Source organism: Caretta caretta, chromosome 11 (assembly GCF_965140235.1).
Source record: "Caretta caretta isolate rCarCar2 chromosome 11, rCarCar1.hap1, whole genome shotgun sequence".
In the NCBI taxonomy this organism is placed as follows: domain Eukaryota; kingdom Metazoa; phylum Chordata; order Testudines; family Cheloniidae; genus Caretta; species Caretta caretta.
The window spans coordinates 5108272-5133941 of record NC_134216.1 but is presented as its reverse complement, the minus strand read 5'-3'; the positions used below and the strand labels follow the sequence as shown (position 1 = coordinate 5133941).

Here is a 25670-nt window from a genome sequence, read left to right as displayed (position 1 = left end):
GCAGAGCACATGTTTGGCTCTAGCCAGTGCTATAGATGCATCATGAGGATTAATTTAACTAGTAAATTACAGCCATCTCCATATTTGGCATAGTACAGCTTTTTCAAAGTTTGTAAAAACAGAAAGTGGTTCTGAAGTGAGCATTAAAACCTGGCAGAGATAAGCGTCCCACTAGGAACACTGACAAACTTGTATGCTTAATGATCACATCATCCCACTTCCTCATTCTGTTCTCCTAAACAAACAGTTCAACAGACTGCTTTGTGTAAGGCCCAAGACAAAGAGAAGAGATATGAGGAATGGGCAAATGTTCCAGTGCTGTGCCCTTGCTTATTGTCTGAGGAATTCAAAGGGGAAAGGAATGAGCACCGAGATACTACACACGTTATTCCTATATAGATATCTTAAATCAAGCTACCCAAGCACCACCTTGACAGGTTCCAGGCTTGCCACATGGAAGGAAGATACAGCACAGGGGAGGGAGAATTGAGCATTGTGAGATGAAGTTGCGGGGACTAACAATGAAACAATTTGAATTGAACTGGCTGGATTCAATTCTCACATCTGTCTGGATCTGGTGCAGTTATACAGATCCTGGGAATACTTGTGAAACATCAGAAGCATTTGTGTGAATGATAACAGTTTGCATTCCAAGCACATTAACCAAAAAATGGAAACACCAGCATTCGCCAGCATAAACAGAGCTTTGGTGTTCATTTCCCATAAGGAAATAAGTCCATCTCTGTTTTTTTCCCCTCAAAAGATCCCCCTGCTCTGTAGCTACCTGAAGACTTAGCCCCGAATATACATCTCATCCAGCATAGTAAGGCTAATCCTAACCTTAGATCTGAACTGGTGAATCAAGGGCAGCATTACATTATAGGTTGTTCACAAAAATCCTACTCACAGAAAAGGAGCTAATAAATGCAATATCAAAAGTTTTGGTCTTATATCATTAGTGGGCTGTTTGGTGGGTTTGTGTTTAAAACAAATCTCAGCAGTTTCATGATTACATTTATTTTGTTAGGAATTTTCACAGTGGTAAAAGCAAATCCATCACTGAATCAAATTAACTCTCACTTCAGAAGACTTCTTTGCCAGTATTGCCAAGAATAAAAAATACCCATGTTTTAAAAAAGGGCTCTCTCCATCGCAACCCAGCTTTCAGCTCTCCCTGTAGCAAGTCAAAATACTACCTTTTTATGCAAAACTAAAATGGTAATATGCCAATGTTAAACAGAGGATTATTTATGATGGCAGTGTATGATGTATACAACAGAAAAACTGTAGTAAGAACACCAAAAATACAGGTTAAATGGATTGCTCATTAACTTTTAAATGTTTTTCCCAGTTTTACTCCAGTGACAAAGTCCCTCTTCAGGTTTTTTCTCTTGAAGTTTCATGACATGTTGAGCTAGTTTGTTATAAATTTAAACTAGGTTAAATTAGGAGTACAAATTACTCAATTCTCCATATGTAAAAAACATAATAAAATGTGCACAATGAATGATTTTTATTCAAGTTTTATTTAAGTTTTTCCTTCAAGCATTTTAGACTTCCTTATGTTTTTTTCAACTAGAATATTTATGAGATAAATAAAATTTTAAACATTAGTACAAACTTGATATACAAAAAAAGATCACGTTTGCAGCATTTGCTTAAAAAGTGGTCTTTAAATTCACTTGATAAAAATAAAGGTTTTATTACCTTGGGAACACCACAGAGGCATAACCAGGGTTCAGTCCTTCTATAAGATCTTTCACTGTGGTCAGAGATAGTTCATTCACTTTTTCAGTCTCACCCATTAGCATACATATATTGCTAACTATTTATGCATCTATATAGCCACACATTAAAGAGTCCTTTAAGGGTCTACAAGGTATTTAGGCTCCATATTCCGCTGTATGGAAGGATAAATAGGTCCACAATTTGACAAAATGCATCCATATATTACATCATTTCCTGAAACGTTTGAAAAGTGGATGGACATGTTTATTTGAAGATGCCTTGCTCCGTGAAGTGTGATATTCCATATAAACTGCGTCATCTGCTCCAGACATAGAGCTCATTGTGCCAAAACGACGGGACACCTAGAGTAAGAGAAATCACAATTGTTCAGTTTAACTATATACATAATGTTCTTAACCCACTGATGCCAGAGTAGCTAGATGCAATGCTGAATGATCAAATTTTTATATATAAATATATATATATATATTTTAAATTAAATACGAAAACGCTGGACACCTAGTGGATGATCAAGAATTCTGTACACCGAAGTGCGTAGGTAAGTATACCCCTACTCCTGCGCCAGAGATGCTCCTCAACCAAAGCACCTCACAGCTAACTGCAGGAGTAATATGCCTCTAGTTAAAGCTGGTATAACAAAAGCAATGGATCTATAGAAAAGATACCTCAAGAGATTGAGAATTCAAAGGGCGTTCCAGCCCAATGCCACCATAGTTAATGGTCAAGCCTGAAGTCTGAGCAACACTCCTATGATGTCCCCTTAACTCATAATATATTAGCAAGCCTTAGGCTTGTCTATGCAGGGACGCTAAGGAAAATTAATCCAAATTAATTTTAGAAGTGGATTAGTAACACTGTATTAAATGCCTGTGGGAACACCCTCATTCAGACTAAAGTGGCTTTAATTCAGGTTAGCTTATTTAACTTCAGAAATGAATTAAACTAAACCAAATAAAGGCCACTTTAAATTCCTGCATGAACATCCTCATTCAGACTATTGTGGTTTAACTAATCCACTACAAATTCACACGTTTGGTTAATTCATATTAATTTTCTTAGATCTCTCTGTGTAGAAATGCCCTTAGTTTCTCATGTTTATTTTTAGGGAAATCATGTTTTATTTTCTATGAGTAAAAATAAAATAGCATATATAAAGACTCATCTTCTTGAATAGCCTTAACAGTCAGCCCTATTTGAAGTACTATAGGGGGTAAGGTCTTGGAGCATGAAACCTTTCAATCAGTGTGACACGACAAATAAATTAAGTGCACTAGGATATTTTTAATGTGTATTTCATAAAATTGATCTCAATAAAAGAAATTTGCCATCTGCCACCAATGTCCTAAAACATAAAAGGATACTGTAGAGGTCACACTTGTTCAAGTGTCTCATTTCTCTCTCCCAACTTGATTATCATACACATTGTAAGGAGAGTGATCACTTTAGATAAGTTATTACCAGCAAGAGAGTGGGGTGGGGGGAGGTATTTTTTCATGCTTTGTGTGTATAAAAAGATCTTCTACACTTTCCACAGTATGCATCCAATGAAGTGAGCTGTAGCTCACGAAAGCTTATGCTCAAATAAATTGGTTAGTCTCTAAGGTGCCACAAGTCCTCCTTTTCTTTTCGCAAATACAGACTAACACAGCTGTTACTCTGAAACCTGTCATTTCTCTCTAGTACCTAAGCTAGCAATTACTCTTATTGCTAAATAAGGTGTTATAGGAGCTGAAAGTAAAGATTTCTATTTTTCTATTCTTTTTTGCGTATTGGCATGGTTATGCAGAAGCAAGACTAAGAAGTAAGGGTCCAGTTCTGTAGCATTTGTAGTTCACAATTACCAGAAGCTAAGCATTCTTCATTTACCTGAGTTGACTTTGAGCCATACTCTCCTGCTACCACCTCTTCCTCAGCATCCAGGTCAGATGCTTGCAGGACCTTCTGAAGAAGCTGCTGCTGCTCTTCTTTGGATGAAAATGAAAGTTGTTCTTCTTCCATTCCTGCAAGCTTTGTGATCACCTAGGAAGCAGAATGTGGTGGAGGATGCATTTTCTCAGTGTTCAGTTTAGTTTTTTTTTAAATTAGCATCTCCCCCATTCCCAAGAAAATCAACTACGCCCCCCAATGGACCTTACTGCATTTATAGCGTATTAGCAGTCCAACAGCTTTGCTTCACAGCTAGCACAAATATACGTAGGCTTGGAAAGATTATATTTTTAAATTAGTAAATGTCGGTAAACCTCGATTCACCGCACATACAAACTGACAGAAATATTTCCATCAATGATAATCGAAATTTACAGATGGGCAAAGAAAGAAAAATGACGTTTCAGAATGAAGAATTTGATTTAAGAATTTTACTGTGTATATTTTGACAGTTATAAAGCTTCTAATTTTTGACTCTCAATATCTATTGTCATTAAATTATTCTCTGACCCCTCCCGCCAATTTTATACAAACTGGGAAAATTTAAATTGATAAAATTAGAAAAAAAAGCTTAAAAATAAAAAAAATAATTTTGATGGATATATGGGTTTAAAAATTGAATTCTGCCAAGTCTAAATACACATAATACAAAGTGAATGATACCACACACCTGCCTTGTTACATTCTGTGCTAAAGGAACCTAATGCAAAATGTCATTTAGATAAGAGACTAGAACAAAAGCACATAGCTGAGGATGAAGGCATTTCAGAATGTTCAGCCAAATGCTTAATGTACCACATTGACAAGGAAATTGAGCAAAGCACATTTAGCTTAGTAATTATATTTGAGTTAATAATAAAGAGGGCAGAAAACTGCTTTTTAGATTAGTTTCTTCTTATGGACTGACCCTCTTTTGTTTATTCCTTTAGCTTTCTTCACTATTCTACATTTTCATGAGGCACAATCCACCAGCTCTCACTATGAGAATTCTGACATGTGCATCCCACCCTGATTTACCTTCACCACCAAGGATATGAGTACAGTTTAGCACATATTTTAGTCTCCTATTTAGTCAGATATCTGGGCAAGTATAGTAAATGTGCTATCTCCACTCTACTTCAAAGTCCTTCTTTCCTAGAGAACTCCAAAGTCTCCCAGCTTCTGCTTCTTAGTCTTAGTGAAAAAAGAATGTTTACAATATATGACTAGTCGCTGTAAATTCAGTTTCTTTCACAATCACTGAAACATCTCTCCCCTCAGTAGGGCTCTCAGACTCAAATACAATCTCTGTTTAAATCCAGAGTAGAAAGGAATAGACATTCCCCTCCGCCTCCCTCTCCCCCCCATTTTGATTACTGAGCCAAGTTTACTGCTTTTAAAAAAATGCGCTAGTCCTGGGTGCACTTCTAACTTCCCAGCGTTCCCAGCCATGGCAGGTTGCAAGACAGACATTCAAATTGGGTCACACTGATTTATCATCTGGCTTTTTTCCTCTCCCATCTCAATTTAGATATCCTCTGAACACCCGAGTTCTCTTGAACTTCTACAGTTAAGAGGTTAATGCTTGATACCATTAGGCAGCTAGGACACCAAACTGTGATCATATTTTATAAAGCTTTGCTTTATATAGCTGTTTAGAACATATAATTAATGCCAGTCACCGTGGTTTATGGAAAATAGATCTTGTCAAACATTATTATATATACATATTTATGAAATTACAAAGGTATAGCGTTCATGTAATATATTTAGACTTCTATAAAGCATTTTGAATAAGAAACTGGAATGATATATCAACATGGAACACAAATGGATTAAAGACTGGCTAACAGACATGTCTCAAAATGTAAACAGAAATGGGGAATCATTATCAAGGGGATGTATGTTTCTACTGAGGTTCCACAGTTATCGGTTCTTCGCACAGTTGACAAATACTTACACGGGGCACAAAACTTTGATAACGGGCTCTTCAATCTGGCAGAGAAGGGTGTAACAAGGGCCAATGACTAGAAATCGAAACTAAACAAATTCACACTAGAAATAAGGTGCATATTTTTAACAGTGAGGGTAATTAACCACTGCTCCACTTACTAACAGTTGCAGTGGATTCTCCCTCACTGGAGGTTTTTTTAAATCAAGATTGAACAATAAAGTATCTTTTAGAAAAACATCTAAACAGAAATTAATTCAGGGAAGTCCCTATGGCCTCCGTTAGACAGGGCTAACTAGATCACAATTGTCCCTTCTAGCCTTACAATCTGTGAATCTATGAAAAACAGCATCTGCTAAGATCGTGTCCAGCTTCTAACAGGAAAAAGTGTATTAATCTGTCCCTTGTGATGATTTAAAAACAAAATTATGTGTACAACTAAAGAGAGACTCTTTGCTTTTCAGCAGTATACAGTACTTGTTTCAAGCTGGCCTGGTTCAAGATGGGTCAAATTTATAAGTTATCACCGATTCTTAGACCAACAGCAGAAAAACCTGCTAGACCAAAGATTTAGTATAAAAGTCTTAGATTTTGTAGAGCAATATTTTTCAAAGGGAATATACTTTAATAAGATGTAACATGAGCCAAGTGCAATTAACTCACTGGGTTCTGAGCAAGGAATCATGACAAGAGGGCTCTATTTAAAAAGCCAGTGCACCACACAAAATAGCAAAAAGATGAAAAAAGCCACAATTTTTATCCCTACAGACAGATATAACACATGGAACTATTTAATAAATGGTACATAAAACTATCCATAAATAGCAAGTGTTTCCAAAAATCTAATTTTTATTTCTTCCCACATTACCAGCCTTAAGTTTGGCACCAACCATTTGGCACTCACACTTGTCCTAGTTATAATGCCAATTTAAGGCTCCTAAAACTGATTACTTGCAAAAGGAAATCTCTCTGTTTTGGCCTTTTTTAATTAGTTCCATAATCCAAAGCATTCAAATACAAGTAAAGAGATTTCTTTGAGTCTTTTTGGCTATAACCACATAGGCCTGTTCGCTATTAGATCAACACTAATCTGCAACTATTTGGGCACATTTGATATGCTACAAAAAAGGCTTTCATATAAAAAGACTGCGGTGAATTATTTCAATTGTGAGGCCTGTTCTGAAGCGGTCCTCTTAACTAGCCATAGACTATGAAAAAAATGATTCTTCTGGATGTTTTATCCGCGCAGATCCCACTCAAGGTTGTGCATGTACCTCATGTGTGCAAGGTCAGAATCTTTCTATAGTAGTGTCCACTGGGCTACACCTGCACTGTGGATGTCCTAATGACCCCTTCCCTCACCCGAGGACAAGGGCAAAGTAGCCACAACCGTCCCACAGCTCCCTCAATTCTTAATATCCATTAAAGACTCTGAAAAAGCAGGGATGGAGGGCAGATCATGGGCAAAACACTGAAGAACCAGAGTTATTGTAAGATAAATAATAGTTTTTTCTCAGAGTATTTGAACCCATTCTAGGGCTCTGCTTATCAGTCACCATCTGGAAGAGGGGACTGAGGAGTCCTAGCTGCCACTAAATCAGGATAACATTCCCCTACCATGTTTGGCACCTGATCTTTCCAACAAGTTGAGGGCATAATATTTAACCAAAGTAGAGGGGGTTCTACAAATGGCTGCCAGGCTTATCTCATATGTAGAGGTTTGTAAAACAAGTCTGCGCTCTAGTGGAATGAGCTTTGACATCTGGAGAAAGTACACCAGCCAGATGATAGCAGGCTGAAATACCCTAAATGGATATATCAGTATATGTCTATGTTGCAATTCAGAAGTTTGATTGGAACATGTAAACATACCCAAGGTAGATCAAAGATAACTAGAATTGCAGTATTAAAGATGCAGCACCATGGGTGGTGGCCACTTGAGCATGTACCTCGAGTCCTGGGTGGTCAGGGCTTCACTGTTGTTTCTTGAGCTAGCTATGATCTAACTACATCAAAGATAGCTCAGGTATGTCTGACAACTTTGGGGATAAACGTAAGATGAGCTCTCAATGGAATGTTGTTTAAGGAGGGTTGCCCATGGGAGTTTGAAATTTGTTGACCCTTCTGTCTGATGTCAAAAAGGTGGTGGGGAAAAGCCTCCACGAGGCTTGAAAGGACAATATTAAGATCTCACATTGCAGGGATTCCCTAACTGGTAGGTAAATATAGAGTAACCCCTTTCAAAAATCTACATAGAGTGGGGTAAGAAAAACTGAACATGACTGGAAGAGGGTGTTGTCCTGCCAAAAGTTACTGCACAGTGGACCTTAAAGGATCTGAATGAAAGTTCAAAGTATTTCAAATGTAGAATATAATCAAGGATTTTAGGTATGGGGCCTCCAAAAGGTCACGGTTGTGCTGGGCTGCCCAAACAATTTTTGTTGAATAAGTATGCCTTGTCAGAATTTTCTGCTCTGCAGTAGAATTTCTCATATTTGCAGTGAGAAATTTCTGCTAGTGGCATTCAATCAGCCAACACTCAGGCTGTAAGGTGCAGTGGTTTTTGGTGGGCCTGGGTGTAATATTTGCCCTTGGTTCTGCGTTGTGTCTAGACAGTCTGGAAGGGCTATCAGAGGTTCAGTAGACATTCTGAGCTCTGTTAACCAGAACTGTTTGGGCAAATATAGTACCCCAGGTATTTTTCCATATCATCCTGAGTATTAGCAAGATCCGTTGAAATGCCTAAGTGAGATATTGATCCCACAGGACAAAACGATGTCTTGTGAGGATCCCAGGCTTACATCTCCTCTAGAGCAAAAGACTGGATAGTATGTTTTCTTTTTGATGGCAAGCAAACCTATAATGGGATTTCCCCAATGGTGAAATATCTGTCTGAGAAGGGAACTCTTCAGTGACCATTTGTGGTTGGTAATGGATTGTCCTCTTAGGAAGCCTGTGAAATCACTGCTGGCTCCTAGGAGATGAAAAGCTACTGGGGTTATTCCATGGAGTTGACATTATGTCCATAATTTGATTGCCTTCTGCCACAGGGGTGATGAGCAGGTTCCTCCCTTGCTTGCTTACATAATACATTGCAGGTGTGTTGCCTGTGAGAATCTGTACTATGGAATTTTTTAAAACAGGTTGGAATACTATGCAAGCTAGTGAGATCGCTTATAATTCTAGAGTTATGTATACATTCATGTCCTTTTGGGACCATACCCCTATTCTAGTCTATCTAGATTTTTATACCACTTTCATCCCCACTGCATCTGGGGACCTTCCAAGTAGCAGATTAAGCAACATGAATACACATCTCTCATGTGTTTGTTCTCTTACCCCATCCCCAGAGTGGGAAGCATGTACAGTGGAAAGTCCCTGTATCTGGAGGTGGTCCAGGTGTGCACTGTTCCTGACTGATGTCTTATCAGTCTTTGTAGGAGGGTATAGAGAAGGATACTCCCCTTCTGAACTCTCTTGATGTAACTGAACTGGTGGTCAGATAACAGGATGTAAACTAGAACCACAACTTGTGTGTGGTCATCTGATGTCTTCTGGGGTGATAAACTGACTTTAGCCAGCATTGCAACGGACATGGGTGAAATCTGATTAGTGGTGTCAGGTAGCTGCATGCTGACATGTGGCCATTAAATCTGAGGCAAGTTCTGATTGTGGCTGATTAATTCACTTTGATGTTGGTGATAACTGTCTAGAGAGAGTGAAATGTGTCTTTGGGAAAGTATGCTTTGGGTGACTTGGAATCAAGTAGGGCTCCTATGAACTCTGAGGGGTTGGGAGTCTTTCCCCATGCTGTCTACATAGGTGAAGGACATAGTTCTAGGCTGTGGTGACTTCTTGATGAGACCAGCCTTTGACCAGCCAATTGTCTAAATATGGATAGATGTGAAAGGTTTGTCTCAGTTATGCTGCCGCAACAAGTAGGCATTTTGTGAAGACTACTGGTGTGTGGAGAGACTGAACAGTAGCATCTTGTATTGGATCACAGTATTGAAGTCACGTCTTGGAGATCAACAGCTACAAACCAATCTTGAGCTAAAGGGAAGGGATGATGGCCGCAATCTTTTTCAGCCTGAACCTGAAATGGCATAGATATTCGTTCAGTCTGCTCAGGTCTAAGATAGGACAAAGACACCCTTTTGTCTTCAGAATAAGGATATTTTGTGATCTGAAGCCTCTTGCCTTAAACTCCACAGGTAGCTTCTCAAGGATCCCTAGATGAAGAAGGGAAACTACTTAGAATCATAGAATATCAGGGTTGGAAGGGACCTCAGGAGATTATCTAGTCCAACCCCCTGCTCAAAGCAGGGCCAATCCCCAATTTTTGCCCCAGATCCCTAAATGGCCCCCCTCAAGGATTGAACTCAGAATCCTGGGTTTAGCAGGCCAATGCTCAAACCACTGAGCTATCCCTCTCCCTTCTTTTAGTTAGTTTTCATGAGAAGGATCCCTGAAGAGGGATGGGAAGGGATTTGGGGGACAGGGGAAAGATTTAAATAGGTTCTAGTATTCAGTGGCAACAACTTCCAGCACCCATTTGTCAATTGTTATTCCAGTTGGGCTTGGTAGAAAAGAGAAAGATGGCACCTGAAGGTGGGGTTTGGGGATGGCTCTCATCCAGTTTCAGTGTGGTACTCAACTCCTGCGTCAAATCTATCTGGCAGCAAGTGTAGTCTGAATAGCGACTGCGAAAGATTTACTTCTTTTGAGAGAGTCTCGGCTTCTTTCTAGGTGGGTACTCAGAAGGCCGTTGTTGAGAGTAGCTGCGTGTCTTCTGTCTAGTTTGCCTTTTGTATCTGAATAGCTTGCAGTTTGGGGCTGAGTGCCCAGTGACCATAGTGTGACTCTGAAATCTTTTACGGCATATAACACATCATCATCAGTATGTCATATTAATAAATCTGTACCCAAAACTGAGAAGTCTACTGTATTCTGTCTCCCCTTAGGAATACCAGAGGCATGATGCTCTTTTACATAGTAACTACAGTGGCCCTATGTCTAGCCATCATGTCTGATGCATCCATGGCTGCCGGTAACTTCTTTGCCATTAGTTATTTTTAATCATAATAGTTTTTAACTCCACTCTATAGAGTTTGGGAAGAAAGAAAGATAGTATGTCCCAGGTTACATAATTCAATTTTGCTCTTTTGTTCTTAAGATATAACCAGAGGAAGTAAAATATACCAAGATATTCACTGGACTCTGATGTACACTATACACAACATCACCTACAGCAATGAGGACTTGGACCAACTGGGGACACAAAGCTAGTTTAATTGAATCTCTATTCTTCACACTCTCAAATGGGAAGGCTTCCAAAACTTCCAAGTACAGGTTAAGGCCATCCCATTTGTGTGGAATCAGTCAATTTTTCCGATAAGTGTTCTTACTCTGGTCCCATTCCCCAAGTTGTTGCCTGCTATAAAGTCAGAATGCTTTGCATGGTCAGATGCTGTAATTAATGCTACCTTACCATGTCCTCTACAGCAGTACAGACACCACAATATAGTAACATTACAGCAACAGTAGTTGCCTGTAAGCACCAACTGATTAACCAATTGCACCCTTCATTATCTTCAGGAGGTACAGGAGGTACATTAAGACTCCAAGATGCGCGAATTTGACATTATACGCACTAGTCATCAGTGTTCCACATTGAAGGGACAAAATTACCTTGAAGCTGTAACCCTGGTCTACCAGAAATCTTTGTCGTTTGGTTGAATATGCCATTTCCTGAGTATCTTGGGATACAAGGGAATAAAAGAAGGCATTGTATTCCTCTGCAACCGTCCCTAGGAGACAAGAGGTATTGGACAATTAGCCTATATGAGTAAATTGAAGGATAAAAAGAAAACATCCAGAGCAGAAGTGTAAAGTTATTTTTACAGAATTGCTTTTCTGAACATACTTTAAAGATTAACTGCACACATGCATTAAGGTAATCTGATCAATCAGCAAGTGATCACATATATACCATGGAAATTCTTGCTGAGAACTACTGACAGCCTGAAAAGAATATGGGAAGAGGCAAAGGGAGATATTGGAGACCTAACTCTTGGAGGAAAATATTGCTTGTTGAGTTGTGTATTCCAAACAAGGTAAGAACAAAAATTCACAAGGGTGCTATGAAGGATAATCTTAAAAACAACTCAAGTTGTGCTTGAGATACAAGTCAGGAAATAGTACTGCAGCAAGATACCAGAGGAAAAGTTTTATAAATGTAAATGTAGAGATTTGCACTGACATGGCACAAAACCAGATGAGACAATAAGATATTTAGCTTTATTTAGGAATTAGTAAGGCTATTCAATATTTAGGAATTAGTAAGGCTATTCAATATTCAGAATAACCTAGGCTATATACAGTAGTTGTATATGGGTAATAGATTTTATGGCTCAAACAGCACAAAGCAACTATTAGAGAATCCAAGCCCTCTCCCCCCGCACTAGCTAGTATAATAGTGCAAATGTTATATCTATTTCAGACATTTTCAAATCCATACTGTTCCCATTGTGTAATCTAGGCAACAATGAACCATATCCTGAGTGTGCACTAAGGGTTGCACTTTCTAATTTCAAACATAAACAGTGCTTCAGGTAACTGCTGTCTCAAAACAAGGCACTTCAGGTACATTTTTCAAAAGCACCTAAGCACTGAGGAATGCAAGTTCTGTTTTCAAAAGCAACCTAGGCACTTAGTCAATGGGACTTGGTTTAAAAAATTAGATATGTACATTTAGAGTAATGCTACAATAATAACTAGGATTATCGGTCAGGAGAGCATTGAGGAATGGAAAACTAAAGGAAGGTGAATTAGAGGGAACTTTACCTGACAGGCCAGTCCTTGCCTACAGACAGCCCCGCAACCTGAAGCAAATACTCACCAACAACCACATACCACACAACAGAACCACTAACCCAGGAACTTATCCTTGCAACAAAGCCCGTTGCCAATTGTGCCCACATATCTATTCAGGGGACACCATCACAGGGCCTAATAACATCAGCCACACTATCAGAGGCTCGTTCACCTGCACATCCACCAATGTGATATATGCCATCATGTGCCAGCAATGCCCCTCTGCCATGTACATTGGTCAAACTGGACAGTCTCTACGTAAAAGAATAAATGGACACAAATCAGATGTCAAGAATTATAACATTCATAAACCAGTCGGAGAACACTTCAATCTCTCTGGTCACGCAATCACAGACATGAAGGTCGCTATCTTAAAACAAAAAAACTTCAAATCCAGACTCCAGCGAGAAACTGCTGAATTGGAATTCATTTGCAAATTGGATACTATTAATTTAGGCTTAAATAGAGACTGGGAGTGGCTAAGTCATTATGCAAGGTAGCCTGTTTCCTCTTGTTTTTTCCTACCCCCTCCCCCCCCCCCCCAGATGTTCTGGTTTAACTTGGATTTATACTTGGAGAGTGGTCAGTTTAGATGAGCTATTACCAGCAGGAGAGTGAGTTTGTGTGTGTATGGGGGTGGGGGGGATGTGAGAAAACCTGGATCTATGCAGGAAATAGCCCGACTTGATTATGTAAAGAGTTGTCACTTTGGATGGGCTAGCACCAGCAGGAGAGTGAATTTGTGTGGGGGTGTGGAGGGTGAGAAAACCTGGATTTGTGCTGGAAATGGCCCACCTGTTGATCACTTTAGATAAGCTATTACCAGCAGGACAGTGGGGTGGGAGGAGGTATTGTTTCATATTCTCTGTGTGTATATAAAGTCTGCTGCAGTTTCCACGGTATACATCTGATGAAGTGAGCTGTAGCTCACGAAAGCTCATGCTCAAATAAATTGGTTAGTCTCTAAGGTGCCACAAGTACTCCTTTTCTTTTTATAAAAATGTGTATTACTTGGAGTCCACTTGGAAATTAGATACTGAATCTAATAGAGATTACCCTAATGAAAAGCAGCACAAATACATGTAGTATATTTCTTCTAATTTATAAAAATATATGCACCCATCCTATGCTGTGGGTGCCCAGACCATGAACTGAAGGGCACCTGATATAAACGGAATACCCCTAAATATGCAACTTGCCCATTTCTCCTCAGTAGCTGGAGGGGAAGGGAGCTTTACAGCATGCCAGAGAGGTTTAGAAACCACACTCTGCAGTCCAGTGTTCAGGAGCAAGATACCAAGTCACTGACCTAACAGAGAATGCCCTGCCAGCACCTCCAGTTCAAATACCACCAGTGACTTAATTGTGGTGGCTGGGCAAGGGGAGAAAGGGATCTCAAGTAAGGAGGTCTCAAATTATTTAGGGCCTTACAAGGTACAACCAGCTCCTTGAATTCCACCTGGAAGCTTACTGCAAGCCCTGCAGATCCCAGGGCACTGATCTGACATGTTTCCCATGTGCAATTCTATTCACCAGAAAGGACTTAGCATTTTGCACTAGCTTCAGCCTCTAACTAGTCCCAAGATGAAAAGGAGTACTTGTGGCACCTTAGAGACTAACAAATTTATTTGAGCATAAGCTTTTGGGAGCTACAGCTCACTTCATCGGACGTAGACCCACACCAAGTGCGTTACAGCAATCTAGTTTCCAGGTGATAAAGGCATGGATAATTGTGGCGAGGTCTGCACTGAAGATAAGGTCATACTTCTTACATGGTAAGGATGGGAAAAGCAGCACTGTGCACACCACAGTCACTATCCAGGCATCCAAAAGCAGTCCCGGATGTGACAACTATGGTGTTACAAATGGTTGCACTCTCTCAATGAGGGCAGCAAGCAAGTTCTACTAAAATTCTTCTGGCTGCCTCCCCCAGCCAATTAACATTCTCTCTCTCTCTCTTCCTTTTTTCAGGATTATGTTACAGTTGGCCCCAAGCTCATAGAATCATAGAATATCAGGGTTGGAAGGGACCTCAGGAGGTCATCTAGTCCAACCCCCTGCTCAAAGCAGGGCCAATCCCCAATTTTTTTTTGCTCCAGATCCCTAAATGGCCCCCTCAAGGACTGAACTCAAACCCCTGGGTTTAGCATGCCAATGCTCAAACCACTGAACTATCCCTCCCCATCATCTAGGCACAGTGGTACCTTGCAGGAAAGAACCCTTGAAGTAAAGGAACAGTTGCCTCCAGCTACATTTTAGGTTCTCCCAGAACAATACCAGAGCCATTTAAGAGCAGCTCAACCACTTCTGCGAGGGTCCACAAGTGAATCAAAGTCTTATGCTCCAAACCATCAAAGGTAGCTTACAGATTTGAGAATAAGCATGTCTCCATCCATTGACAATAAATAATCAACTAATGCAATCAGTGCAGTTTTGGCACCCGACTTGTAACTCAACTAACTTGAGGCCAAGGAAATCTGATCAATCAAGAAACTGAGCACTGCCCCACTACCACCTTCTTAATGACCTTCCCCAGATGGATGATGGATACCCAGTCACAGTTAGCCAGAATGTCAGTATCAAGAATTGGTTTCTTGAACTCTGGCCTCAGTAGCTTAAGACCCACTGGCATCTTTCCCACCACATAGGGAAACAACACACACAAGGAAAAATGGACACAGTACTCTCCAGCTGGCCTTCACTTGAAAGTTGTAGGATAAAAGCATTCCAGCACCTCTGTAACCTGAATGGCACCAGCTGTAATTCAAGCAAAGATGACAGCATTTCCCCCTGCTGGACACGGTTCTGTATCCGCGTCAGCAGACAGCTCATTCTGAAATCAGAACAAGTTTGTCTGCAAAACATGAAATTTTTCACATAAGTCAAGCTCAACCTCAGTGGTTACAGGCTTTACCAAGCTGTTGGTCACTTCAAACAGTTCTGTTGTGATGGAAGGAGAAGAAACCTGTTTTTACTTCCTGCAAAGCCACAACATACGATCTTAAAGTCTGCACATCATAACTGGTCAGATTCACGAGACTTCCACCATCAGTGCTCTAGTTGTCTCTCCTCTTATTTCATTGGTTATGGGTCATCAGAACCACAGTGAGCGGTGAGGACAGAGTTGGTGAAGTGGATATTTAGGGACCACAGAACCAACAATGGTATACTGTGATCATCTAGGCCAAGCAGTAGTTAGATTCCTCTTCCTTAATTATGGAAGCCATCATTCCAGAACTGCAGCCAAAACTTAACAAGTTTTTTAGTTTACATTTATTCGAAAAGAAAAACCTTTCAGGACTGAAAGAAATGTTCATTCTGATTTTCAACAGATTAGATTTGAGGTGGAGAGTGATTATAAGTGTTAAGCACTGAGCGGCTTTGAGATCTGCCACTCAGAAATTTCTCAACTCAAAATCCACAGCTCAGAGAACAGCAGTTTCAAGTACTACGATTACGCAACTACAAAGACAACTTGAAAATATACTCTCATTGTCTTGCAAACATTTATCTAGTTTTTAAATGTGAAAATTATGCTGGTGGAAGGTACCAGTCGGTGGTCCATCTTGTGGCCAAAGAAGGGAGGATATCTGAAGCACCAAGATCTGATTCATGAGTTCGGAGGAGGCCTTGAAAGTTGTGAATGTGCTATGGTATGGGAGCAGTGGCCTTCAGCTTTACTGGGAGCTAATCAGTACCCAGTGCTGCAGTAGATTCAAGTCACCAAAGCATTCTCCCACCAAGTATAAAATGGTGAGAAGTCCAAGATGTGTCAAGAAAGAGTCAATCCTAAAATTGTCTAAGTAGGAGAGAAGAGAAGCAATTGAGACTCCCGCATCCCATCCCACCCAGGACCACACAGGTAGAAAAAAAAACCCTTGCCCCAGAGGGAGGAATGAATAAATGGAGGGTCCTACTCAGGAGTTGGTGGGGAGGGAGAACAGTATTCTACATATCATGCCACCTGGAAGGGAGGCAGAGGAGTGTATCAAGGGGAAAAACACAGGATTTGTTTGTTAACCATTTTCTGAAGTTTGGTGGTTCCATGCCCATTCACACCTGTCCTCTACAGAACAGAAAAAGCACCGAACAGTACTAGTGCAAGCTTTCCCACACCAGCTTGCCAGTGTCTGACCTCTGCTCTGAAGGGACTATCTAGACAAGTGATAAGATAATTCTGTCTCAACGCACAGACAAATGCTTGACCTCTGCAGATACTTTCAACAAGATTATCAATTTGTGCTCATTTTGACAGTGGTGTCAGTAATGCTGACACTTGTTCATTAGGAACTGCAATGAGACCCAATCTCCAGAATCCTGATTAAATGTGTTTCAAGACTGCACTTTGCTGGAGTTTCCTGAAGAAAATGGACCTTAATAAGTTCTTAAAGGAAAGGAAAGGCAAAACAAAGAAAGAAGAAGAGAGAGCCAAGCAGGAACCAGGGGTGATCAAGTGTTCCAACAGGCAGACAGGAAAGGATAGGAGATAAGACCAAGAAGTATGAAAAGGAGAAAGATAAAGGAAGGAAAGAAAAAGTCAGGATAAGAAGTAGAGAACATGAAAGAAACAGAAAAGAGGTGGCTCCTTAGTGCAGCAGAATTTAATAACTACTCTTCAATTTTTATCTTACATGTAAACTTGGGTCAACAGTGGCCACTGCCGACTATGGCAATCTGCCTGCTTAGTTATATGGATGGTTTGTGTTACACCAACATTTGAGTGTTCAACCTAAATTATTAAAAATTCCTAATCTTGTACTAGGACTCAAGACACAAAGCCCAAAACCATGCTCATTTACCTTTTTTGGCTCTCAGCACACGTCCCAATCTTTGAGCCTCCTGTCTTCGAGACCCACCATGGGACGAAATCTGAATCAGAACATTGGCTTCTGGTAGATCAAACGATGTGTCACCTACCTACAATACAAAAGCATCCTCTGAGCAATAAGCTATTTTCCCACATTAAGAAATGAAGACCATGAAAAATACAACTTTGGTGATGCAATAAGTAGTATGTCAAAAATAAGCTGGCACATGTAACTTACTGCATTTTTAAAATAAATTTGCACCCTTCAATCTGATGCAGCATCACAGCAAATGTCTTCACTTACCTTGGAAATAAAGATAGTGTTGATTTTTGGATTGTGCTTGAAGTTCTGTAGAATCTGCATTCTCTCTCCTTGTGCAGTAGGACCATATATGTAAGGTCTAAGATAGAACAAACATTGAAAGTAATCAGTTCTCAAGACTTCTCAGTACTATTTATCCTTAGGTGTTAGAATACCATGGAGGGGAATGCAGTAAAACTATTTAAAATTTCAGATCAGTATATAAATAGGAGTGTTTTGGGTTTTGTTTAAAAACAAAAAAAGTTTTGCTGCTCATCTTTAATCCTTTGGCTCTTTACTGTAATCCTGCCCAAATGTTAACTGAATCACCACCTGGGGCAAACCCAAGCTGCCAGAGGCAGACATCTTTCCACTTTCTGCAGAAATAAATCCTGACAGTGGTAAGTGCTTTTCATTTGATGTGCTCTGACTGAACTGCGGATCAGTGGACTGAAAACATTTGCTAATCCTAGATGAAAGGTTGAATGCAGCTGTTAAAATAAAAAGGTGGGTGGCTGGGTTTTTGTTTTTTTTTTTTTGCTCAAATCCAATGAGCCAGCATATGGACAGCTGTGCCCTTCTCACTTCTTCCCACTAGAGTCCTTAATAATCCAAGTTTCCCTTTTAATTAAATTCTCAGTGTCTCAAGCTGGCTGTTAGGCATTTTATCTGGAAATGACGTCTATATTTTGAAGTCAACACCTTTCTCCTCCTCTCCAGTAACCCCTGGACATGTGGTTTGTGACCAGGATAGAATGTTCACTGGGTTCTATGGAAAAGAGCAGAACAACCTGGGATTTACAATGGTGGAGGAAGCTATGAGACTCTTTAGTGTACCTTGCAAGCCGACACTCAAAGGTTAAGATACATGCGGCAAGTTCATATTTCTGTCTGCAATCTCAAAATGACTGCAGCACAGTTCAGACTGTACAGGTTACCTCCTTACAGCGTCCGAAAGGAAAGTGATAATACAGGAAGTTTTTGTGGGAAATGTTGTACATACCCTGACTTTGTACCTGTAGAGCTGGATTGCCCCTGGATCTCCTTCATTCCACATAGTCTCCAAACTACCTTACATTAGCAGCAGTTTTCCATAACACCACATATAACTTGACCCCTTCATCAACTCCCTCCCACTTTAAAGTCTGTTGTGACTCTGCCAGGGCCTGACTGTAAATGCAAGAGAAACCTGCAGTAATGTGTAGCTGCTGCTTTTCCATCTCTTCCCCATTCTTTGGGGAAGCTTGTTAACAAGCACCTTCAAAAACCAAGAGGAGCAAGTTTCATAATTTATGTTAAGAATTTTTTTCCCTATTTTTTTTTAATTAGGCCCAAAAATTTAGCTTAAGTTTACATACTGCACACATCACCATGGCATCTGAGCACAAGAACCCAACTCATAGCATGCCAAGGCCTTCTACATCCCCTGGGCATTGGCTGTTAATGCCTTCTCTTACTGAAAACGTCATTCTAGTTTTTGTGCTGCCAAATCTCCTCTAATCCAATTCTTCTACTTGGTACATTTTGGTAACAGTCTTTTCCTAGCCAAAGCTGAAGTGGCTCATAGGAGTGAGACACAAAGTGTTTTAAACAATACTGTTGTTGTACAGCTAGGGATACCCTGTAATGCCTCTGTAGTTACCAGTCTGCCAGTGCTTCTATTTTAAGCCTTCATTTATAATTTCATTTTAGGATGTGAAGGTGATATTCGTCCCAAACAAAATTCACACACAAAACATCCGCTGTTGATTGAACTAAGATTTAAAAACTTGTGAGAACTTCACGTCCATCAAGTGCTGCTTCCCAAGGCTGTAAACAGAGAGCTTGTCAAGCATTTGCCTATATTACTGTAGTTAAACCAAAAAAGTGGGATGACCTAAAACTGTTGGGTGTCTAATCTCCCCTTAACTCCCATCAGTTGGGTTTATCGTGATGAACAAACAAGTTATAACACTTCCCCTCCCAGAACAAACAAAAACCATCTAATAACAACAACTTGAAAACCAACCCTTCCTCCAACCAATGGGAAGATGAGCCTCAAGGATCAATACCTGTGTCGTCATAATCTGTCAAACCCAGGAAGGCTGGAAGTGGCTTTTATAAAGCAATGATTTAGATGTATTGATAAGCATCAGGGCTGTAAGTAAAGAATGGCTTTCATACAAGCTATATTAGCTCTTGCTCTGGATGATGCAAAGAATGATGGTCAAGATGCCAGGATCAGCTCAAGAAACTCCTAATCTCAGCATTTAAAATGAGCTTTAAGAAACTCCGCCTTTTCTGCCCCATGCCAATCCCCCGTGACTGCCAAGCATTGCAATCCTGCCTTCCCTGTGGTACTGACAGTTGTGTAACCTTGGGCTCCACTCCAGATCCGAAGAGAGCAATTTGGAAGATGGAGATTTCATTTTAAAAAAGCAACTCCCCTCCCCCCCATCCTCCCGCAATTTAATAACTCTGCCAAAAACCTTCAGTAGTTTTACTTACAATGTTTCTCAAACATCTTCACCAGTCACTAAGCTACAGGACTGCCCCCTCCCACCCATCTCTTTTTTATTCTTTACTCAAAAGACCCATTATATTTATTATCTTATATGGAACACCGAACATAGTTATTAACATTCCAGCAGCATCATTCTAGCTAATCTCTGTCCAGACAGGTTTAAGAGTGATGATGAAAGAGACCATGAGTTCTGAATCTGGAAGTCATCCAGCACTGTTAGCCCAGCTTATTGTTCGAAGTCACAGTGAGCTGGTGTAGAATGGCTATTGCACTGCCATTCAAAACTCATCACAAATTTGGGAAAAAGAGATAAGGGAAGTTGTTTTTTGTAAGAAATACTGTTGGAAACTCCTGGACAGCTGAAAAAGTTTACAGGGCTAAATGCTCCTCACCATTTCTGCCAAGAGAGGGGAATAGAAAAGCCATGATTTCGACTCATAATTGAAAGGGTAAGGCTGGCTTCTCCACATGCTCCATGGAGAAAATCCTTCCACGAGTATCAGGCAGGGAAGAACCAATCTCCTTTACTATTCCCTCATTAATCCTGCAAGCACTTTGATGCTAATCCCTTGGCAAGTAAATTTTAATTTTTACCTTTCCTTTTGCAATTGAACCCCGCCCCAAAGAGTAAGTCATTCCAAGGCAGCAGAGGGGCTCCTACAGAAGCTGTGCTGCTGTTTATTAATTGCAATAAAGTAGTGTGTGGAAGCACAATGTACTAGGCACTGTATAGACATGTAAAAGCCATTGCCCCAAAGAGCTTAAAATCTTAGTTTAGGACAAAACTGCCACAGGCCTGGAAGGGGGCAGAAAGCAGGGAAGGCCACGGCTTTCTGTGGGCCTTGAAGGATTCAGGGGCTCCCTGGTACAAAATTTCCTTCTCATTTCACATGGGGGCAGGGAGACAAGTCTGTTACATGCACAGATAGTTGACCATCCAAATAGCCCCTTATTTAGTCACTTGCCTACAGTGCTTTTATCCTCAGCTCATTTTATTGTGACTATCAACTCTCTACATAAGTACTGGTTTCAAATTCCTCTGTAGCCACTACAGAAAATGCAGAGAGTTTAAACTTAGAATGTTACACTTGGAAAAATATATTGCAATACACATTGAAATTTACTTGAAATGCTCTTTGATGTTTCTTATCTTTATTAAGTTTAATGTTTATTATAAAAATGTCTGAAGTGACTGAAATTTGTGGAACATATTAATTTTCCAGTAAGAAGAAGGAGAAGGCGGCGACGCCCTCCTTATTCACAAATACTTACTTCCCCAGTCTGATTGCATATTCCTTCAACGCAAACACATTGTCAGCAAATACAATGATCTTGTCATTCCTTCGCTCATGAAATTTAATCAGGAACTGGCATGCTCTGAATTTATTTGGGTTCATAGTGTAGAGCAATATCCGCTTCTTTGTTTTGATAGCCACATATTCTCTGTAAAACTCTGGAGACATTGGGCACCAAACCTAGAATTTTTGAAAAAAAAAAATTATACACAGTAATCCATAATGAGTTTCCATGTGTAGTAGAAAACAGATATTCATAGATTTTAAGGCCAGAAGGTACCATTATAATCATCTACTCTGATTTCCGGGCCAGAGAATTTCACCCAATAATTCCTGCAACAAACTCATAACTTCTGGTTGAACTAAAGGATATATTTTAGACATCCAATCTTGGTATAAAGATAGTCTTCTTTTGGACTTCCCACCACAAGTTGAAAGAGACATTTACTGTACAAGTGTAGAAACTCATCAGTCTGTTTTTAACATGTCCATGCCAAGTTCCATCTAATTTTAATTGCTATTTTCCAGAGATTTTTTTCAAAGGGAGTCCATTGCTTCACTGGTGCACATATAGATTCTGCCACTCCTGCAAAGCTTCAACTAGCACCGCTAGCTCAAATTAATAGGATTTTGGAGGCTTTCCTCATTTATGGGCTTTCCTTACAATACATTTTTTTAGCATTACATGATTTTATATTTAGTGAGACCCCTTTATTTACTTATTATTATTGCATATATTTAACTCAATTTGAGGAACTTGCCACAAATGCAGCGGTATTATCTGTACACCATAGTTTAGAATAGAAGTTCTCTCCCCCACCCCCATTCTGTATACCATGCTCATTACCATAGATGCCAAGCACCCAAGAACAGAACACTTGCAAATAAAAACTAAGAACGTATAACTACTCTGTAAATGAAAACGTAGTTTATAATTATTGTTTAATAAATCAAGTTTAAAAACAAATCTACCATTAATTTAATGGAACATTTGCATTATGGTATGGAAACAATATAGGAGACTTTACTGAATAATTACTTGCTTTCTTAGTGGTCATTATTATTTTCTTTTAGTCAAATCCTGTCTTCAGAGCACAGACTAAACAAGTGGACTACACAATGGGTTTAGAGGAAGTCTCTTTCCCACCAGGTTAGAGTGTAACAATGGAATTACTCTGGATTAGGTTTCATAGCTCCTGCACATCCCCTACTTGAAAGGGAAGTAAGAAATTTTACATAGAATCATAGAATATCAGGGTTGGAAGGGACCCCAGAAGGTCATCTAGTCCAACCCCCTGCTCGAAGCAGGACCAATTCCCAGTTAAATCATCCCAGCCAGGGCTTTGTCAAGCCTGACCTTAAAAACCTCTAAGGAAGGAGATTCTACCACCTCCCTAGGTAACGCATTCCAGTGTTTCACCACCCTCTTAGTGAAAAAGTTTTTCCTAATATCCAATCTAAATACATCAATGAGTATTTTCAACTAGGACCAGCAGATGTGTGAGTTTGCTAGGGGGGAAAGGTGAAAGACAGAAATAAAGGATACTTCTTGACAACAGAATTTAAACCACAGGATTTAGGAATTACTGCCACAGAGTACACAGGATCTTTCCCATTTAGTGACTTATGCACTCATTCAAGAGTAAAACTGGTAAAAATGCACTTCCATCCCCACTGATCTTTTAATTTTAAAATTTTGCAAGGCATGTACTCCAAGGTATAAACCTGGGACAACATCTGGGGACAAGTTTATTGCAAATCAGAAACCTCTGGAAAAAAAGAGCTAGTGGAAATATTAAAAATAATATGAGATAGGAGCAGCATTTCCCTTTAACATGCTGCAGCTACTACTGATAATAATTTTACAGTCTGTAACTCACACACTGAAGCAAGCGATATATGCCGTGAATATGATCTCCTGCATCACTGGGTAGCACTGCCCTCTACTGCCACATGGAAGATCTGGCCTCAGGAGCAACCAGGTTGCTTTCTCAGGCCAGAATAGATAAGGCAAGCTATGAAAGACACTACACGAATGTGAATAAAGTTCATAACGATCACAGATGTTCGTTACTTCCCAGAAACCACCATTACTTTTTTGGCTGGTTGTTGAAATAATGGAGATTTTAAATTAAATATAAAAAAAAATCTAACACTCTCTTAAAGAACACGAACTCGCACAAAGCTGCAAGTAACTACGAATGTTCCTTGATGTGAACTTTTCTTTGTGCTTTATTTAATGCACAGGAGGTCAGCCTAGATCAGAAGTGGGCAAACTACGGCCTGCAGGACAGTCCTGCCCGGCCCCTGAGCTCCTGGCCCAGGAGGCTCGCCCCTGGCTCCTCCCCCGCTGACCCCCCCTCCCCCGCAGGTATGCCATCATGCGTGCAGCGCTCTGGGGAGCAGCCAGACATGCTGCTCTGAGCGGCATGGTAAGAGGGCCAGGGCCAGGGGGTTGGATAAGGGGCAGGGAGTCGGGGGAGAGGGGGGGGTCAGGGGAACAGGGGGGGTTAGATGGGGGCAGGGACCAGGCTGTTTGCGGAGGCACAGCCTTCCCTACCCGGCCCTCCATACAGTTTCGCACCACGATGTGGCCCTCGGGCCAAAAAGTTTGCCCACCCCGGCCCAGATGATCATGATGGTCCCTTCTGACCTTAAAAAGTCTATGAGTCTATGACAGGAGTGGGCAAACTTTTTGGCCCAAGGGCCACATTTGAGTATGGAAATTGTATGGCAGGCCATGAATGCTCATGAAATTGGGGGTTGGGGTGCAGGAGGGGGTGGCTGGGGGTGCGGGCTCTGGCGTGGGGCCAGAAATAAGGAGTTCAGGGTGCAGGAGTGGGCTCCAGGCTGGGGCAGGGAGGCAGGGTTAGGGCTTCGGCTGGAGGTGCAGGCTCTGGGGTGGGGCTGGGATTGAGGGGTTTTGAGAGGGATCAGGGCAGCGCTTACCTCAAGCAGCTCCCGGAAGCAGCGGCATGTCCCCCCTCCAGCTCCTATGCAGAGGTGAGGCCAGGCGGCTCTGCACACTGCCCAATCTGCAGGCACAGACCCTGCAGCTCCCACTGGCCACAGTTCCCAACCAATGGGAGTTGTGGGGGCGGTGCTTGGGGTGGGGGCAGCATGTGGAGCCCCCTGGCTACCTCTATGCGTAGGAGCCAGAGAGGGACATGCTGCTGCTTCTGGGAGCCGTGTGGAGTGCCCCCCGACCCCGCTTTGTGGCTGGAGTTTGGGAAGCCCCAGATCCTGATCCCCAGCAAGAGCTCAAGGGCCGGATAAAATGGGCTGGCGGGCTGAATGTGGCCCACGGGCTGTAGTTTGCCCACCCCTAGTCTATGAGCTACCAGCCAGTGTGTGCAACAGGGAAACCGTACTCCTGAAATGGAATTGCCTAAAAAGTGTCTAATAATGGTTTTGTCAGCCTGGATTTTTTGGTTTTGTGTTTTAGCTTGATCAATTTCCAGTCATTCCAATTCCTGACAGAGCACCATCCAGAGCACAGTATGGACTCAAAAAAAAAAAAAAAAAATGTAATTTGTATGAGACTTGAGATTCATAAGGTTGTTTTTAACAAGGCAAAAAATGACTCATTCTTCAGGGAAAGGTGGCTGGAAAATGCTGACAAATGTAAGTAAAACTAAAAACTAAAACAAAACAAGGTTTTGGTAAGCTTGGGTGTTACTTGTAATTAAATGGGTACAAAGATAGAATGAAATTTTCAAATTGTTGTCCCTATAATACTGCAGTTTCAGTGCTACAGTGTATATACATATGCATTTACCATGACAGCAGTCCTCCCGATAGCTCCTTTGGAGGGACAAGATTAGTGGAAGCTTCACAGAACCAAGGGCAGGCACACTATTATATCTGAGAGGTTGGAAGTTCAACCTGCTTGGGGATTTATTTATTTTGTTTTAAGGAAAACCAATTTGTCCATAAGGAGACTGAGCTCACTCTCTAAGGCAGTGCAGTGGCAGCTATCAACAGTGCCTCCTGACCAGCACCAAACAGCTGATCAGTGGGTGGCTGGTGGGAGCTGAGCACCCTTCCCCCCAACCCCCATGGGTACTCCAGCCGCAGAGCACCCACAGAGTCAACACCTATGGGCAGAAGGAGAACCCCATAAGACTTCCATCTCACAGCAATCAATTACACTGAACTCTATTCCTGTCTGGGGAATTGCTTTACTTTATTTCAATTATATCCTCAAAAGCTTGAGGGCTTCAGATGCGAGAGACAGATTTTCCCTTCTCAGACACCATAGTTCACACTAATCCTTTCCCTCC

General features: G+C 40.9%; 1 protein-coding gene across 1 annotated transcript in view; it reads right to left on the bottom strand.

Annotated features, from left to right (window-relative positions):
• Positions 1-1507: 1507 nt before the first annotated feature.
• ERCC3 (ERCC excision repair 3, TFIIH core complex helicase subunit) overlaps positions 1508-25670 on the bottom strand; it is a 49240-nt gene continuing 25077 nt past the window's right edge. The window contains exons 10-15 of the mRNA XM_048869346.2: positions 21365-21567; positions 17593-17689; positions 17281-17398; positions 11297-11415; positions 3616-3768; positions 1508-2090 (exon numbers count right to left, since the gene is read on the bottom strand). Of these exons, the coding sequence (XP_048725303.1) occupies positions 1956-2090; positions 3616-3768; positions 11297-11415; positions 17281-17398; positions 17593-17689; positions 21365-21567 (825 nt within the window). The 3' untranslated portion in view covers positions 1508-1955. The remainder of the gene's footprint in view (positions 2091-3615; positions 3769-11296; positions 11416-17280; positions 17399-17592; positions 17690-21364; positions 21568-25670) is intronic.